The 16,388-nt window shown below is 38.7% G+C and overlaps 6 protein-coding genes and 1 non-coding gene across 9 annotated transcripts; 6 read left to right on the top strand and 1 right to left on the bottom strand.

Annotated features, from left to right (window-relative positions):
- Positions 1–59: 59 nt before the first annotated feature.
- AT5G00660 lies at positions 60–242 on the bottom strand. Its single transcript, NR_144214.1, has one exon. It is a non-coding gene; the product is annotated as an uncharacterized misc_RNA (transcript).
- A 292-nt stretch (positions 243–534) lies between these two features.
- EDM2 (ENHANCED DOWNY MILDEW 2) lies at positions 535–7,403 on the top strand. 3 transcript variants are annotated; one of them, NM_001203616.2, is made up of 19 exons: positions 538–637; positions 903–1,344; positions 1,439–1,535; positions 1,766–1,819; positions 1,932–2,068; positions 2,455–2,551; positions 2,661–2,762; positions 2,870–3,114; positions 3,195–3,284; positions 3,365–3,937; positions 4,005–4,155; positions 4,236–4,337; positions 4,434–4,526; positions 4,846–4,887; positions 5,050–5,160; positions 5,304–5,375; positions 5,479–5,597; positions 5,703–5,766; positions 5,863–7,389. In NM_001203616.2, exons 2-19 carry the CDS (start codon positions 926–928, stop codon positions 7,186–7,188), a joined length of 3,894 nt encoding a protein of 1,297 aa, NP_001190545.1. In that variant the 5' UTR covers positions 538–637; positions 903–925; the 3' UTR covers positions 7,189–7,389. The 3 variants fall into 3 exon arrangements, with proteins under 3 accessions (NP_001332152.1, NP_001190545.1, NP_200350.2); NM_124921.5 differs by having other exon boundaries at positions 848–1,344; NM_001345123.1 differs by having other exon boundaries at positions 535–1,344; positions 5,863–7,403.
- Positions 7,387–8,716, top strand: AT5G55380 (MBOAT (membrane bound O-acyl transferase) family protein). The gene has a single exon (NM_124920.4). It carries the CDS (start codon positions 7,469–7,471, stop codon positions 8,492–8,494), a length of 1,026 nt encoding a protein of 341 aa, NP_200349.1. The 5' UTR covers positions 7,387–7,468; the 3' UTR covers positions 8,495–8,716.
- A 490-nt stretch (positions 8,717–9,206) lies between these two features.
- On the top strand, positions 9,207–10,271 carry AT5G55370 (MBOAT (membrane bound O-acyl transferase) family protein). Its single transcript, NM_124919.2, has one exon. It carries the CDS (start codon positions 9,224–9,226, stop codon positions 10,253–10,255), a length of 1,032 nt encoding a protein of 343 aa, NP_200348.1. The 5' UTR covers positions 9,207–9,223; the 3' UTR covers positions 10,256–10,271.
- A 173-nt stretch (positions 10,272–10,444) lies between these two features.
- On the top strand, positions 10,445–11,656 carry AT5G55360 (MBOAT (membrane bound O-acyl transferase) family protein). Its single transcript, NM_124918.2, has one exon. It carries the CDS (start codon positions 10,588–10,590, stop codon positions 11,614–11,616), a length of 1,029 nt encoding a protein of 342 aa, NP_200347.1. The 5' UTR covers positions 10,445–10,587; the 3' UTR covers positions 11,617–11,656.
- Positions 11,657–11,902: 246 nt separating this feature from the next.
- On the top strand, positions 11,903–13,071 carry AT5G55350 (MBOAT (membrane bound O-acyl transferase) family protein). Its single transcript, NM_124917.2, has one exon. The coding sequence runs from the start codon at positions 11,947–11,949 to the stop codon at positions 12,982–12,984; it is 1,038 nt and encodes a 345-aa protein (NP_200346.1). The 5' UTR covers positions 11,903–11,946; the 3' UTR covers positions 12,985–13,071.
- A 1,153-nt stretch (positions 13,072–14,224) lies between these two features.
- AT5G55340 (MBOAT (membrane bound O-acyl transferase) family protein) lies at positions 14,225–15,626 on the top strand. The gene has a single exon (NM_124916.2). It carries the CDS (start codon positions 14,354–14,356, stop codon positions 15,353–15,355), a length of 1,002 nt encoding a protein of 333 aa, NP_200345.1. The 5' UTR covers positions 14,225–14,353; the 3' UTR covers positions 15,356–15,626.
- The last annotated feature ends 762 nt before the right edge of the window (positions 15,627–16,388 follow it).

Genomic DNA, 16,388 nt, shown 5'->3' with positions numbered 1-16,388 from the left:
TTTAAAATTATAACTGTGCTGAAAAGGAATGATTTGCATTCGTTTTGTCGGCTAAAACACAAAAAAGAGATATTTAAGAATACCTCAAATGATTTATATTTATCGACTTATTGTTTTTGTTGTTTGGTGTTGCTTGCTCTTCTCTCTCTCTCTCTGCTGATGCCTGGCTCGAGCGTCGAACCAGTCACACGTTGCACTTTGCAGTGCCATCGCAGACCAAACGTGCTACAAGAGCCAGGCGCATGCTTTCTTGCATGACTTGTTATTTAAACGTACCTGCTTCGAATAATAGTTATCCAATAAAAACCCTAAATAGAGAAATCTATACGAAATATTAATTAAGGAGAGGGATATAATATTCTCGGTCTTATTCGTATTTTATGCTGAAGATTTGTAGAACGAAATTTAAGGGAACTAAAAAAAACGAATTATGTTAAGAATTTGTCATATTTAAAAAAAAAACAAAAACACAATCTCAGCGGCGTTGCTTGCACACGTGCGCGAGTATATAAACTTGGAAAAAAATAATGACGACGACGATTCTTACTCTTTTTTTTTCCTCAATTCTTACTCTCTTTTGATTCAATTGCGTCATAGTATAATCTCCATCAACACACAGAGACGATAATTCTCATAGGTTTTTATCACTTCTCTTCTTCTACTTCGTAATCAATTCATTCGCTTACTTCTTCAATTCCGTTTTCTCAATTTCTCAATTTTTGGATGTACCAATCTTTGAAGGACTTTAAATGTCCAGGCTATTCGTCTTCTTCATTGTCCAATTCATGTTCATTGTGTCTCCTAAAACGAAACCCTAATTCGAGTTTTGAATTTCTATTTCTTTTAGGGTTTAGGAGAAAGTTGTGTCCCGTTTGATCGTTTGTGTTTTGAAACGTCTCTAGGGTTAAGGGAATTTTGGGATTGAATGACGTTCGTTGACGATGATGAAGAGGAAGACTTCTCTGTTCCTCAATCAGCTTCCAATTATTATTTCGAAGATGATGATAAAGAGCCTGTTTCGTTTGCTCGTCTCCCAATTCAATGGAGCGTGGAGGAGAAAGTTGATGGTAGTGGTTTAGGTTTTTACTTGCGAGGAAGATCTGATAACGGCCTTTTGCCTCTGCATAAGCTTGTTAAGGCTTGGAGATACGATCTTTCGAACTTCCAGCCTGAGATTTCTGTTCTTACGAAGGATAATATATGGATTAAGCTTGAGGAACCGAGGAAAAGCTATGGGGAATTGATTAGAACTGTTTTGGTCACGTTGCATTCCATTCAGTTTCTTAGGAGGAATCCCCAAGCGTCCGAGAAAGCTCTCTGGGAGAAATTAACTAGAAGTTTGAGGTGATTGATTTGTGCTTTTCAGGTCTTTTGTTCTTCTCTCTGGGAGTTTTCATTCTTTTGGTTTTTAACTTTAGTGATTGGATGTTGTTTCTAGGTCATATGATGTGAAGCCATCGCAGAATGATTTGGTGGATCATATTGGTTTAATCGCTGAAGCTGCGAAAAGAGATAGAAATTTGGCGAATTCGAAGGTTTGTATGGAGAATTTTCAGAGTTTCTGGTCTTTGGGATTTTTGAATTAGAAGAGTCCATTAAATCTCTTATAGGTGTTGTAGCTTTTGTTTCCTGAGAGCTTGTGATGCCCATATTTGTTATCAAGAGTTTAGCTCGCTTTCTGGCCTGAATGTTTTCTGTATATGTATCATTTTCTTACCCTGATTCTCTCCTAATTTTGTGCTGTTTTTCTTTCTTGTGTTACTAGTTTATACTTGCATTTCTCACAAAAAAGCCTACCAAAAGGAGATTACCTGACGAGGTTCGAATCTTTTTTCCCACTTGAGTACTCTTTCCTAATGTGCCGTTTCCCTTTTTTTCCCTTACTTTCACACGGTCTTAGTTTCTGATACGAACTTGTTATTACTTATTAGGACAATGCAAAAGATGATTTCATAGTTGGAGATGAGGACACTTATGTAGCTTCCGATGAAGATGAATTGGATGATGAAGACGATGATTTTTTTGAGTCTGTTTGTGCAATATGTGACAATGGTGGCGAGATTTTGTGGTATGTTTCCTTGCTGGATATTGATCTTGTAGTTTGATTATCTCTGATAATTAGTCTTACACCTTTTACTTTCTTTATTAGAATAAGGCCTTGATTATTTGTGTGCGTTTATGCCAGCGTTTGCTTTTACATTTAGTGTGAATTTTCTCAAATAGTCTACAACCTTTAGCGTCTTGAACAATTTCCTTTGCTAATTTGAAACTCAAGCGTACCTTCTGTTTGCGTTTGGCATTTGCAAAAATATTTTATGAAACACTGAAAATGTTTTAATACTGTGAAACATGCAAACGCAAATTCAGCGTTTGAGGCAATTGAGGCCTTCAAAGGTTCTAAAGATACACTGTTATTATTCCAGATGCATAAGTCTTGTGTTCTGCTTTCTGCAGTTGTGAAGGAAGCTGCCTGAGATCATTTCATGCTACCAAAAAAGATGGTGAAGATTCACTTTGTGATTCTCTTGGCTTTAACAAGATGCAAGTGGAAGTATGTAACATATATGATTCTTTCATTAGTTCTGAATATGTCTGGGCGTCTTGGTTTTCTTGAGTAGGCATGGAGTCTATGTTAATGCTGTTTATGGATTGTTTTCCAGGCAATTCAGAAATACTTTTGCCCAAACTGTGAGCATAAGATACATCAATGCTTCATTTGCAAGAACCTTGGCTCTTCTGATAACTCTTCTGGAGCAGCAGAGGTATGCAATTATTGATCTCTAATGTTGAATGCTGTTCAGACATGTTTTGTTGATAATGGTGACTGACAAGTAATTGGTTGAGCTTTGTGTTTTAAACATGTTCATAGGTTTTCCAATGCGTGTCAGCCACCTGTGGCTACTTTTACCATCCTCACTGTGTCACAAGACGGCTACGTTTAGGAAATAAAGAAGAGTCTGAAGCACTAGAAAGACAAATCATTGCTGGAGAGTATACATGCCCATTGCACAAATGCAGTGTCTGTGAAAACGGAGAGGTTAAGACAGACTCTAATTTGCAATTTGCTGTTTGCCGGCGTTGTCCAAAGTCCTACCATAGAAAATGCCTACCGCGGTATACCTTCATTCATTCATCATTCATTTTCTATTGCTATTTCAGAACTCTATTTGAATAACTGTCTTGTTGGTTTCTAGGGAAATTTCTTTTGAAGATATTGAGGACGAGGATATATTAACTAGGGCATGGGACGGACTCTTGCACAACCGTGTACTCATATATTGCCAGTAAGATTCATATATGGTGTATTTTGAATTTATAATTATTTACCTTGAGACACTTATTTTGAATGAGATACCTTGCCTAGAGAACATGAGATAGATGAAGAACTTCTGACACCAGTTAGAGACCATGTTAAGTTTCCTTTCACGGAAGAGCAGAAGGTCTTCGTGAAAGAGCAAAGAAGGATACTGGAATCACATGTGGGACGAGATAAAGCAAGACTTAAGGTTAAGGATCCTGCCTTACAAGATACTTGTGGAAAAGCTTCTAAGAATTCCTTTAGAAGTTCGTTTCCTTCTTCAAAAGATGGTTTCTCCACAAAGAAGCATGGATTAGTTTCATCCGTACCAGATCATTCGAGGAAACGTAAGGATATTGATCCATCCATAAAGCATAAAATGGTTCCACAAAAATCCCAGAAGATGATGGAAGACTCCCGTGAAGCTGGCAAAAACAAGCTGGGAGTAAAAGAAGCCCGTGATGCTGGTAAAAGCAAGATTTCACTGGGTGAGAGGTTGTTTAGTTATACCCAGGAACCTAATCCAGTAAAACCTGGGCGCGTGATTCCTGTTGATAGCAAGCACAATAAGACTGACTCAATTGCCTCCAAGGAGCCAGGAAGTGAAATTCCTACATTAGACAACGACTCTCAAAGGAGGTTTGTATTTTTGTTGTTTGGGGCCTATTAGTAAATTTCTTCCATTGTAATCTACTTTTGTCAATAGGCTCTTGGCAGTGATGAAAAAAGCTACGGAAGAAATAACTATGGGTACTATTTTAAAGAAATTCAAAATTCAATCTACTATGAGTACACACTCCACAAGGAATGTTGTGGACAAGACAATCACTATGGGGAAGGTAGAGGGATCAGTCCAGGTGGGCTAAAAATCTGAACCCGATCCCTATCTGGCCTCTCTTAACCCTCTAGTTATGAATTTAAAATTTTGGTTCTTCAGGCTATCAGAACAGCACTAAAAAAGCTTGAGGAAGGAGGAAACATTGAGGATGCAAAAGCAGTTTGTGAGCCAGAGGTTCTGAGCCAAATCCTCAAGTGGAAGGTCCTAGCTTAGCTTTTTCGACATCCTTTTTATTTATCTTTGTTTGTAACTAGTAATTTTTGCTAATCCTGTAGATGTTTATTTCTTTTGCTTCAGGATAAGCTCAAAGTTTATCTTGCTCCTTTTCTCCATGGTGCACGCTATACCTCATTTGGTCGTCATTTTACTAATCCTGAAAAACTTCAACAGGTAATCTATCCTCTTAAAAGCATAAACAAGATTTAGGTCTAAGCATCCTGTATGTTACAAGGATTTTCGGTTCACACTTAGTCAATTAGTGAGAAAGAAAAAAATTCAAGGAGAGATGACTCTTAAAATGTAGGATGTTATGTCTTTCCAATTAGCTTACTTAATCTGTCTTCTGTGAGGATTATTATGCTGTTGGTTTACACTTTCTGTCACCTGCGTGACTAGTGACTATCACCTGCTGTTTACACACTCTTGTCAAATTTTAACTCCTGTATCTGAAGCTTGTACCTGACCAGACCTATTATTACTTTTTGTGCAGATTGTTGATAGGCTGCATTGGTATGCAGATGATGGTGATATGGTGAGATTTGCTCACAAACGTTATCTGTTGGGTTTAATTTTATTATTTTGTTTACCTCTCTTAAGTTTTTTTCTTATATTCTGAAGTATGATCTTGTTAGTATAATGATCAATGTCTTGTGCATAAACAATGATGTCTGGTTTCTGGGATCTCTTCCAACAGATTGTCGACTTCTGTTGTGGTTCTAATGACTTTAGCTGTCTGATGAACGCGAAGCTTGAAGAAACGGGGAAGAAGTGCTTATATAAAAATTACGATCTTTTTCCAGCGAAGGTAATGACTTGTGTGTGTGTGCCTACTATTGTCGTAAGTTGTAAAGTCTTATCACTGATACGGAAGCAACATATGTTAGATCGTGGTGTGTTCTATTCATCAGTCTTCTAGGATTACTCATTGATTAGCTATCTTACTTTCAGAATAATTTCAATTTTGAGAGAAAGGATTGGATGACTGTAAGTAAAGATGAGTTGGAACCAGGTTCAAAGCTGGTAAGACACAAATTTCCTTTAGTATGAACTTTGTGTAAGCTCCAGTGTCATTGAAATAGTTTGAGTAGTATCTGACTGTTTATATTTTTGGAATTATGAGTAGATTATGGGGCTAAATCCACCATTTGGAGTCAATGCTTCTCTTGCAAACAAGTTTATTACCAAGGCTCTTGAGTTCCGCCCAAAGATTCTCATTCTCATTGTTCCTCCCGAGACTGAAAGGTTTCAGTTTCCATCTATCTCATCTGCTCCTCTGTACCATTCCATAACACTAATATATCGACTCCTCTCTCTCTCTCTTGTTAAATCTATCACTTTTCTCAACAGGTTAGATAAAAAGAAGTCATCATATGTGCTTATATGGGAGGATAAGACGTTCCTATCTGGAAATGTAAATCTTTCGCTTTTCTTTTGATTTTGCTTTTTGAGAGATTGAGCCTTTATTGAGTTTCAGTTACATGTTATGCTTCTTGCCTATTCCTTTCAGTCATTTTACCTGCCTGGTTCTGTCAATGAAGAAGACAAGCAATTGGAAGACTGGAACCTTGTTCCTCCGCCACTTTCTCTCTGGAGTCGGTCCGACTTTGCAGCCAAGCACAAGAAAATAGCGGAGAAGCATTGCCATTTGTCTAGGGATGTGGGGAGCTCAAAGTTAAAGATAGTGGAAGAAGAAGCAAACGCATCTTTGCATCCACTTGGAGCTTCTGATGGCATGTGTGATGATATTCCTATGGAAAAGGATGAACTTGAGGTAGCTGAATGCGTTAATAAAATCTTAGTCTCTGAGAAAATCGACACAGTAGAAACTGTAGCACGTGTACATCAGTCAGATCACTTGTCACGGAGAAGTCAGCTGAAAAAGGAGGGAAAGACCAAAGACTACTCTGGTAGGAAGCTTGGGAAATCTATGGATTCTAATAATGTGGATTGGAAGAGCAATGACATGGAAGAGGATCAAGGAGAGTTGAGTAGAGCACCAGAGAGCATCAAAGTAAAAATTCCCGAAATGACATCTGATTGGCAGAGTCCTGTTAGGTCTTCCCCAGATGATATATATGCTGTCTGCACATCAATTTCCACTACAACACCTCAAAGATCTCACGAGGCTGTAGAAGCATCTCTGCCTGCAATAACAAGGACAAAAAGTAACTTGGGAAAGAATATTAGAGAACATGGTTGTAAAGTGCAGGGCACTGGAAAACCTGAAGTGAGTCGGGATAGGCCTAGCTCTGTGAGAACTTCTAGAGAGGACATCTACACTGTTCGTCCATCGCCAGAAAATACGGGTCAGAAACCGTTTGAAGCTTTTGAACCATCTTATGGTGCAAGTTTGTCCCATTTCGACGATGGTCTTGCTGCTAAGTATGGTGGTTTCGGTGGAGGCTATAGAATGCCGGATCCTCCTTTCCTACCGGATCAGTTTCCATTGAGAAATGGTCCTAACGAGATGTTTGATTTCCGAGGATATTCAGACCTTGATAGAGGGATTGGTCAAAGAGAATATCCACAGCAGTACGGTGGGCACTTGGACCCCATGTTAGCTCCTCCTCCTCCTCCAAATCTGATGGACAATGCATTCCCATTGCAACAACGTTATGCGCCTCATTTCGATCAAATGAATTACCAGAGGATGAGCTCTTTCCCACCTCAGCCTCCATTGCAACCTAGCGGACATAATCTCTTAAATCCTCATGACTTTCCACTGCCACCGCCACCACCTAGTGACTTCGAAATGAGTCCAAGGGGTTTTGCCCCTGGCCCGAACCCGAACTACCCTTATATGAGTCGATCTGGCGGTTGGATTAATGACTAGATCAGCACTCATTATCCTTGTAGTTGCAACATTAGTAGTTTGATTGATCTTTTGTGTCTCACTCTACGAAAGTGTAGGAAGAATAGAAGAAATCTATAACTTTTCTCTGCCACTCACATGTGTAGCTAGTGGGCCTTTTAGCTGTTTAATAATATAAAAGAAAAAGAAGCCAGCTTCTATTGTCTTAAACTTTTGAGTCATATTTTGTGGTAATTCTTTAATACAGGACCACGTCAAACTCTGCTGCTTCCACAGAATTAGCAAACGACAGATCTGAGAAATGGAAGAAAAGTTTAGAAACTTAATCGAGGTATGGATCTCTGCTTTAATCTCTCTATCTTACTGTTATTACATATCGTCTAAACTCTCCAAAGGTGTTCTTCGTCTCCTCTCTATTCTTCCAGTCTGCATTCTGTTTCTTGTTCTTCCTCTGTTCCTCTCTTGTGTGCACTTTTGCGCCATTTCAGTTCTTTTTCTTTCATGGCTTGCAAACTTTAAGCTTCTTCTATTTGCCTTTGATGAGGGACCTTTGTTCCCACTTCCTCCAAAACTCTCCCGTTTCATCTGCTTCGCTTGTTTACCCATCAAAATCAGACAAGACCCTTCTCCAAATGCGATACCAAATCTTCATCCTAAACCTATGCCTAAATGGGTTTTGGCTGTTAAAATTTTGGTCTTGGGCGTCTTGTTACATGTTTATGAATACAGGGATGGTTTGCCTCGGTTTGTTGTCTTGGCTCTCTATTGTCTCCATATTTACCTTGAGGTAGAACTTGTCTTGGTCTTTGTTGGAGCCGTGGTATCTACTCTTCTTGGGTGTAACATCGAGCCGGTGTTCAATGAGCCCTACCTAGCTACCTCCCTACAAGACTTCTGGAGCCGCAGATGGAACCTCATGGTTTCAGCCGTCCTACGCTCAACCGTTCACATTCCGGTTCAGCGTTTTTTCAAACGCATACTCAGTCCAGACGGGGCTATGTTTGCTGGGGTCATGGCATCGTTCTTTGTCTCAGGCTTGATGCATGAGCTGCTCTACTTTTACATGATCCGTAAGCCTCCAACTTGGGAAGTCACTTGTTTCTTTGTGTTGCATGGTGCTGCCACTGCCACTGAGATAGCGGTGAAGAGAACACAATGGTTGAGGCCACCGCACCGGGCTGTCTCTGGTCTTGTAGTTCTGACGTTTGTGAGTGTGACGGGCGTTTGGCTATTCCTCGCTCAAGTGCTGAGAAACAATGTCCATGAGAAAGCGATTGGAGAATGTTTATTGGTTCTTGACCTAGCCAAGTTATTCACTTCTTCATGATTCTTTATTAAAGGCAAAGAGCGGTAGCAGAGCAACCAAACTTTGTTTCTCTTCATTGTTTGAAAACGTATATAGAAGTGTGAGACACGTCGTCTAGTGTGAAACATTCTTGACATGCTATTAAATTGAATCAAGCTCAACAAATTCAATAAATATGGCGTAAATGTTTTCTAAGTTCTAACAAATGATGAAATATGAACATCTTACTTTGTATATTATTAATGCAATATTTGTTAGAAGAATTTTAAAATAAAACAAACTCTGCCAAATCTATAATCTTACTTTAATCATGCCGCGTCGTTTGTCTGGATTTGTCATACGAACATTCCGAATCTATTTGGATTTCTTGATTTTATAATGTAAAAGAAAATGTAATATGGAGTTTTTTCTAAGATTCATTTATCTTTTACTTGCGAATTGAAAATCTGGTAAATACATATATGTTATTTCCAAATCATTAAATAATTGAATAATACAAGTTTAAAAAATAAAAAAAATGAAAGTACATGAGACAATAAACCCTCTAACTTTGAAGTTCTATCCTTTTACCTCTTTGAAAAAAATAGTTTTTGAATGATCCAAAATAAAAATGACGCAAACTTGACAAATTAGAAACGTATTACCAGTTATGGTTTTTGGCATTATTCATGTTCTTCTGGTTGTAGATAACATTATTTAAGTCGCATCATTATGAAACAGTTAGCAACCAACAGAACCAAGAGAGAAAAGATGGAAGAAGAGTTGAGAAACCTAATCAAGGTTTGGATCTCTGCCTTAATCTCCATATCTTACTGTTACTACATCTCATCAAAAATCTCCAAAGGTGTTCTTCGTCTCCTCTCTCTTCTTCCCATCTTCATCATCTTTCTTCTTCTTCCTCTCTTCTTCTCTTCTGTCCACTTCTGCGTCATCTCAGGTTTCTTCTTCACATGGCTCGCAAATTTCAAGCTCTTTCTCTTTGCTTTCGATCAAGAACCTTTAAGCCCACTTCCCTCAAATCTCACCCGTTTCTTCTGCTTCGCTTGTTTCCCCATCAAAATCAATAAAAACCCTTCTTCAAATCGAATCCACAACAAACCTATGTCTAAATGGGTCCTTGCTTTCAAACTTTTGATCTTTTCCTTCTTATTACATGTGTATAGAAACAACTATGATTCCGGTTTATCACGGTTCGCTTTCTTGGCTCTCTTTACCATTCATGTTTACCTCGAGGCAGAACTTATCTTAGTCTTCGTCGGTGCCTTGATGTCTATGCTTCTTGGTTGTGAAATGGAACCGGTATTCAATGATCCTTACTTAGCCACTTCTTTACAAGAGTTTTGGAGCCGTAGATGGAACCTCATGGTCCCAGCCGTACTCCGTCCAGCCGTCCACATACCGGTTCAGCGATTTTGTGCACCGTTACTCGGTCTACACCGGGCTTTTTACGCTGGAATGTTAGCCACGTTTATTGTCTCTGGTTTAATGCATGAGCTGATTTACTTTTATGTTATCCGCAAATCTCCAACTTGGGAAGTCACTTGCTTCTTTCTTTTGCATGGAGTTGTAACTTGCCTAGAGATAGCGATGAAGAGGATGCGGTGGCTTCCTACGCCACGTCGGGCGGTCTCGGGTCTTGCAATTACGGTGTTTTTGCTCGTTACAGCTGGTTGGTTGTTTTACCCTCAAATGTTAAGAAATGATGTGCATAAGAGAGTGATAAGTGAATGTTTGTTGGTTATTGACGTTGTTAAAAGGCACGTTGTCTGTATTTTAATGTAACGCATAATTTGAAGAAGAGTTTTTTTTCTTTATCCTTATCATTGTTATTATCGACAACACTTTAAGCTCCCAAATGCGTTACAAATTTGGACACTCCGATCTACATTAAAATGGTTTTTTCATTGTTGAGGTTCGTGCATGATAAAGACCTGTCACATGCGTCCGCTCGCATCGGTTTGAGGATATCCTGGAGAGTTGAGAGGCAAAACAGGTTTATTTGTCCGAATCTGTAATAGCTTTCATGTCATTTTTGATTCATCCTATTATTATTTAAATTCATCCCATCAAAATAACGTTACGGTTATTGAAAAAGAAAAAGAAGATCTAGAGAGATGGAAGAAGAACTCAAGAACTTCATCAAGCTTTGGATTTCAGCAATAATCTCCATATCTTACTGTTACTACTTATCAACAGGAATCAAAGCTGGTGTTTTTCGATTACTCTCTGTTCTTCCTGTATGTGCTCTGTTTCTTGTTTTTCCTCTGTTTTTCTCCTATGTTCACTTCTCTGGTTGCATGGCTTTTTTCCTCTCATGGCTCGCAAATTTCAAACTCATCCTCTTCTCCTTCGATCAAGGTCCTCTTTCCCCACTTCCTCGAACTCTCTCCCGATTCATATGCATCACTTGCTTCCCCATCAAGCCTCAACAAAACCCTAATATTCAAAATTATAAAATCCCCATATGGCTTTTCGCCATTAAAGTTGTCATCTTTGTTGTCTTGTTACAAATGTATGAATACAAACAATATCTGTCTCCGGCTTTATTATTGGTTTTTAATTCTCTACATATATTCTTGGAGCTTGAGATTGTCTTTATGCTCGTCAAAGCATTGGTCTTTATCACTCTTGGCTGCGATCTAGAGCCACAGTCCAATGAACCATACTTAGCCACTTCTCTTCAAGACTTCTGGGGTCGTCGGTGGAACCTCATGGTCCCGGCGATTCTCCGGCCGGCTGTCTACCTCCCGGCGAGACGAATGGCCTGTCGGAAAGTTAACTCCGATCAGGCTATGTTCTTGGGAGTTTTCGCAGCGTTTCTCGTCTCCGGTGCGGTTCATGAGATGCTCTTCTTCTATCTTACCCGTGAGGTTCCTACAGGGGAAGTCACTTGGTTCTTTTTGTTACATGGAGTTTGCACGGTGGCGGAAGTGGCGGTGAAGAAGAGTACATTTGTGCGGCGATGGTGGAGAGTGAGTCCGACGGTGTCACGTCTTCTGACGGTCGGTTTTGTTGTTGTGACGAGTGGTTGGTTCTTTTTCCCTCTTATAAGGAGTGGCATCATCGAAAGACTCGCTAGCGAAGCCTTAATGTGCATTGATTTCGTCAAGCACAAGTTTCTTCTGTTACTTTTGGGTGATTAATCGCTGAAACATGCATGATTCATGGATTTATGTGTTTTCTATAGCTGGATTATCAACTCATATAACTTTGAGTAAATAAAGGTTATATATGATTAGTAGTTGGGTTAGTAGATGTCAAATCCTGGAAACTTATTTGGTCTTTATCTAGATCATCTACTCGTTGACCAAATGATTAATCATTATCATTAATGTAAATAAAACTAAATAGTGATTATCACACTCACTAACATTTGGAACGTGTTTTTGATTCATTCGATTATTTAAATACTTTGAAAAACTCATATTAGTCAAAGCCTCGGTGATTGGGAAGAAAAAAGAAGATCTCGAGAGATGGAGGAAGAACTCATGAGCTTAATCAAAGTATGGGTTTATGCAATAATCTCCATATCTTACTGTTACTACACATCAACAAGAATCAAATCTGGTGTTTTTCGATTACTATCTGTTCTTCCTGTTTGTGTTCTGTTTCTTGTTCTCCCTCTGTTTGTTTCCTCTGTTCACTTTTCTGGTTCCACAGCATTTTTCCTCTCATGGCTTGCCAATTTCAAACTAATCCTCTTCTCCTTCGACCAAGGTCCACTTTTCCCAGTTCCCTCAAATCTCTCCCGATTCGTCTGCTTCACTTGCTTCCCCATCAAGCTTCAACAAAACCCTAAACCTCAAAATCAAATGCCTAAATGGGGTTTCGCAGTTAAACTTGCCTTCTTTGGTGTGTTGTTGCATATGTATGAATACAAACAACATATGTCTCCGACTGTTCTATTGGTTCTCTATTCTCTGCATATATACTTGGAGTATGAGATTCTCTTAGCTCCCTTGAAAGTTCTGCTTAGTATCTCTCTTTGGTGCGACCTCGAGCCGCATTTCAATGAACCATACTTATCCACCTCTCTTCAAGACTTCTGGGGTCGTCGATGGAACCTCATGGTCCCGGCGATTCTCCGGCCGGCTGTCTACCTCCCGGTGCGACAAATGGCCGGTCGGAAAATGAACTCTGATCAGGCTTTGTTCTTGGGAGTTTTTGCCTCGTTCCTTGTTTCCGGTGTGGTTCACGAGCTTATTTTCTTCTATTTTACACGTGAATCGCCGACAGGTGAAGTCACTTTGTTCTTTGTATTACATGGAGTTTGCACTGCCGCTGAATGCGCTGCGAAGAGGACGAGGTTGGTGCGGCGATGGAAGGTGAGTCAGATGGTTTCACGACTGCTCACGGTGGGATTTGTTGTTATGACCGGTGGTTGGTTGTTTTTCCCTCACCTTGCAAGGAGTGGCATGATCGAGAGACTAGCTGACGAAGCCTTTTTGTTTATTGGTTTCGTCAAGCACAAGTTTTTCTACCTTTGTAGAAACCAATCGCTAAAATCGTAGATTTATGGTTATAGCTAATTTTATCAATCATATTACTTTTGATGATTTGGGAAGAGAACTAAAGAGATATTCTGTGATTGAAACGGCTTTGGTAAATGTCAAATCGTGGAAACAACGTCATTGTTTCTACTTTCTAAGTCTAGATATATTTTATAAAATACAAATCTAAAAGTTTTGTGGACAATTTGAGTTGAATAAGACAAAACAAGTGTTTGATTTATATATTCGACTTATATTGGACAATTTAAATTTGGTTTGTGTAGTGGACCATTGCAAGTGATTATGTAAGTGCACCATCTTATGTTCTTATACAAGTGAACATCTTAAACCAATAATTGCTCTCTGATCCAACTATGCGTAATAAAAAGTGTAATTAAACGAGGATTTTAGATTACGTTTACACAAACCATTTTTAATCACACATGTTGGACTGCAACCAAAGAGAGATCTAATACCGGGTTGATTGGACTAAACCAAACTTCTGTCTATTCACTATTATAATTTTCTTTTGTTTTTAAGTCATTCGGATTGTTGCACTACTTCGTGAATTGGTGTAGTTAGTTGCCATCAAAAGTGTTTTGCTCAGAATTGACCATATAACTTCTACTTATTTTGCTTATATTTTGCTTATATTTTGATTATGTTATGCTATATTCTGTCTAATTTTGTTAACTTATCGGACACTTGGTTTAATTTAATATAATTATGTCATGAGACATGTTCAATTAAAATAATAAGATGTTGGAGAAAATGAGAAATTGGTAAAAGTGACTTACCTCTAGTACACTTCGTGAAATTGCTAGAGATGGGATTTTGGGAGGAAAATGGTAGAATGATTAAAACCCCAAGGTAAAAATCTCCATAATGCATTAATCTTCTACCCATTTTAGCTAAGGCTTACTTTCGAATGCTGTTATAACTTATAAAACTAACAATGATACTTTTTTGTTTTTATAAGAATGTAAATATCATTAGTAAAGAAATGTAGTGGTTATACAAAAATGCTTAACTAAAGTTTATTGTGTCCTTGTAAAAAAAACTAACAACGATTCTTATCACTTTATCACGCGACCAGAATTTCTTACTTAGACCAAATGACCAACCATTCTCCGATCCTCATTCCAAGGAGATATTTTACAATATTTGTTACATTTACTACTCAACACTCCACAACTACCCAATGACTCAATATTAATGCTCTTCTTTGTAGCCTTTGATCTACCTCTCACCTACTTTATGTAATTGAGGTTGCCTCTGTAACAATGTAACTATAGTTTTTCCCATTTCAAGACACATAAAAAAATAGCCAAGTAATAAGTTATAACCTCGGTGATTGCCAAAAACAACAACACAAACAAAGATCTGAGAGATGGATGAAGAACTCAAGAACTTGATCAAAGTATGGGTTTCTGCAATAATCTCGATATCTTATTGTTACTACATACCACCTAGAATCAAATCTGGTGCTCCTCGATTCCTCTCTGTTTCCCCTGTTCTTGCTCTGTTTCTTGTTCTTCCTCTGTTTTTCTCCTCTCTGCATTTATCTTTAATCACAGCGTTTTTCCTCACATGGCTTGCTAATTTCAAACTCATCCTCTTCTCCTTCGATAAAGGTCCTTTAATCCCAATTCCAACAAATTTCCCTCGATTCTTCTGCTTCACTTGCTTCCCCATCAAGGTTCAGCAAAACCCTAAATCTCAAAACCATTTGCCCAAATTGGTTTTCGCCATTAAACTTGCAATCTTTGCAGTGCTATTACATTTGTATAGCTACAGACAAAATCTGTCTCCGACTATACTATTAGGTCTCTATTTTGTGCATCTCTACTTAGAGATTGAGATTATATTAACGTTTGTTAAAGTTGTTGTTTTTATCTCTCTTGGCTGCGATCTTGAGCCACAGTCCAATAAACCGTACTTAGCCACATCTCTACAAGACTTCTGGGGTCGCCGGTGGAATCTCATGGTTCCGGCGATTCTCCGGCCAGCCGTTTACGCACCAATGCGGCGAGTCTCTGAACGCAAAATGAGTTCCGGTTGGGCTCTGTTTCCGGGGATTTTGGCAGCGTTTATCGTCTCCGGTTTGGTTCACGAATTGCTCTTCTTCTATTTGATACGTGAGATGCCTACAGGAGAAGTTACTCTGTTCTTTGTGTTACATGGCGTTTGTACTGCTGTAGAATTGGCGGTGAAGAAGAAAACGACGGTAGCACAGCGGTGGCGGTTGAGTCCGGGGGTGTCGCGGGTTCTCACGGTGGGGTTTGTGTTTGTGACTGGTGGTTGGTTGTTTACACCTCAGCTTAAAAGGAGCGGGGTGATGGAGAGATTCACATCTGAAGCTGTGTTGCTCGTTGAGTTCATTAAGCGATAAGTTATTTTATTTACGTTGTTGGGGATATTTTATAACGAGTGTTAAATGAGCACGAGTTAACGTTATTGAGTCCGGTTGAGCATCAAAGTCCATAATGGTCAACTACTTATCTTGAAATGAATCGAACTTGTCTTGTTGAAGATGTCGGCAAGTTGGAATTAGTAGAAACTCTTTAAGATGCTGCCAGCATGTCTCTTGGTCTCTTCATGCCGTTTCTTTCTTTCTTATCAAACCCTAAAAAAACTGACTTGCTTCAGTTCCAAGTTCGTTGTACATGACGATTTGTTTTTACTTGGAACTAAAGAATGAAATAATAGTGTTACTTGGAACCAAACCAACACTTCCTATCGATCGATCAATTTTTGTTCCCTCGACTACTGTTTGTGTCATGTTCACGTGAACCCTTTGTAGAGAGATTATCTAAATACAACATAGTTGGGAGGAAAGATCGCCAAAGAGCGTTAGCGAGAGGAAGAAAAAAACTATATGGATTTCCCATATAACGTCAAGCATAGGTCAAAATGTTTACTCTGCTGTCAAATTATTTAAGAAATAGAAGCTTCATTGCTCCCTCATCGGTAGAATTCGTCAACTTATTGCAGGTTTTGAATCATTCAAATTCTTTAGTTCCAGGCGAAAACGAATTTTTATGATATATTGATATTGCTTGTGTAGTTGTGTTACGAGAGATGGGTGCGTTTCAACTCGTACTTAGAACGGGAGGTCCCGCATGGCTTCATAATCGCATTAAGGAGAAACGACAACCTTAGTTTTATTTCACTGTTTTTTACGAGTGTTAATTATGCTCTGCTCTGCTAACTTTTTCATAAAAAAATTCAATATTTAAGACGTTGAAAAGAAAAACTATAAACGGTAGTCATACTTATTTTTTTTTATTTTTACATACACTACTAGTACTATATTACTATATCATAAAAGAGGAAAGTACTTAATTTGATAGATTTTCCAGAGCCATTAACTACTCAACAACTGCCAATAGTTTTTTCCCTTAAATGTGTAACAAACATACTGT

The sequence above is a fragment of the Arabidopsis thaliana genome, chromosome 5 (assembly GCF_000001735.4).
Source record: "Arabidopsis thaliana chromosome 5, partial sequence".
Taxonomy (NCBI): Eukaryota; Viridiplantae; Streptophyta; class Magnoliopsida; order Brassicales; family Brassicaceae; genus Arabidopsis; species Arabidopsis thaliana.
Note: the sequence above shows the minus strand (reverse complement) of the source record. Positions and strands in the feature narration are given on the sequence as shown.

Coding starts and splice junctions, on each gene's coding strand:
- AT5G55340 (NM_124916.2), top strand. CDS start 14,354: ATGGATGAAGAACTCAAGAACTTGATCAAAGTATGGGTTTCTGCAATA.
- AT5G55350 (NM_124917.2), top strand. CDS start 11,947: ATGGAGGAAGAACTCATGAGCTTAATCAAAGTATGGGTTTATGCAATA.
- AT5G55360 (NM_124918.2), top strand. CDS start 10,588: ATGGAAGAAGAACTCAAGAACTTCATCAAGCTTTGGATTTCAGCAATA.
- AT5G55370 (NM_124919.2), top strand. CDS start 9,224: ATGGAAGAAGAGTTGAGAAACCTAATCAAGGTTTGGATCTCTGCCTTA.
- EDM2 (NM_001345123.1), top strand. CDS start 926: ATGACGTTCGTTGACGATGATGAAGAGGAAGACTTCTCTGTTCCTCAA. Junction 4,338..4,433: donor GCCAAATCCTCAAGTGGAAG/GTCCTAGCTTAG, acceptor CTTTTGCTTCAG/GATAAGCTCAAAGTTTATCT. Junction 5,161..5,303: donor ACGATCTTTTTCCAGCGAAG/GTAATGACTTGT, acceptor TCTTACTTTCAG/AATAATTTCAATTTTGAGAG.
- AT5G55380 (NM_124920.4), top strand. CDS start 7,469: ATGGAAGAAAAGTTTAGAAACTTAATCGAGGTATGGATCTCTGCTTTA.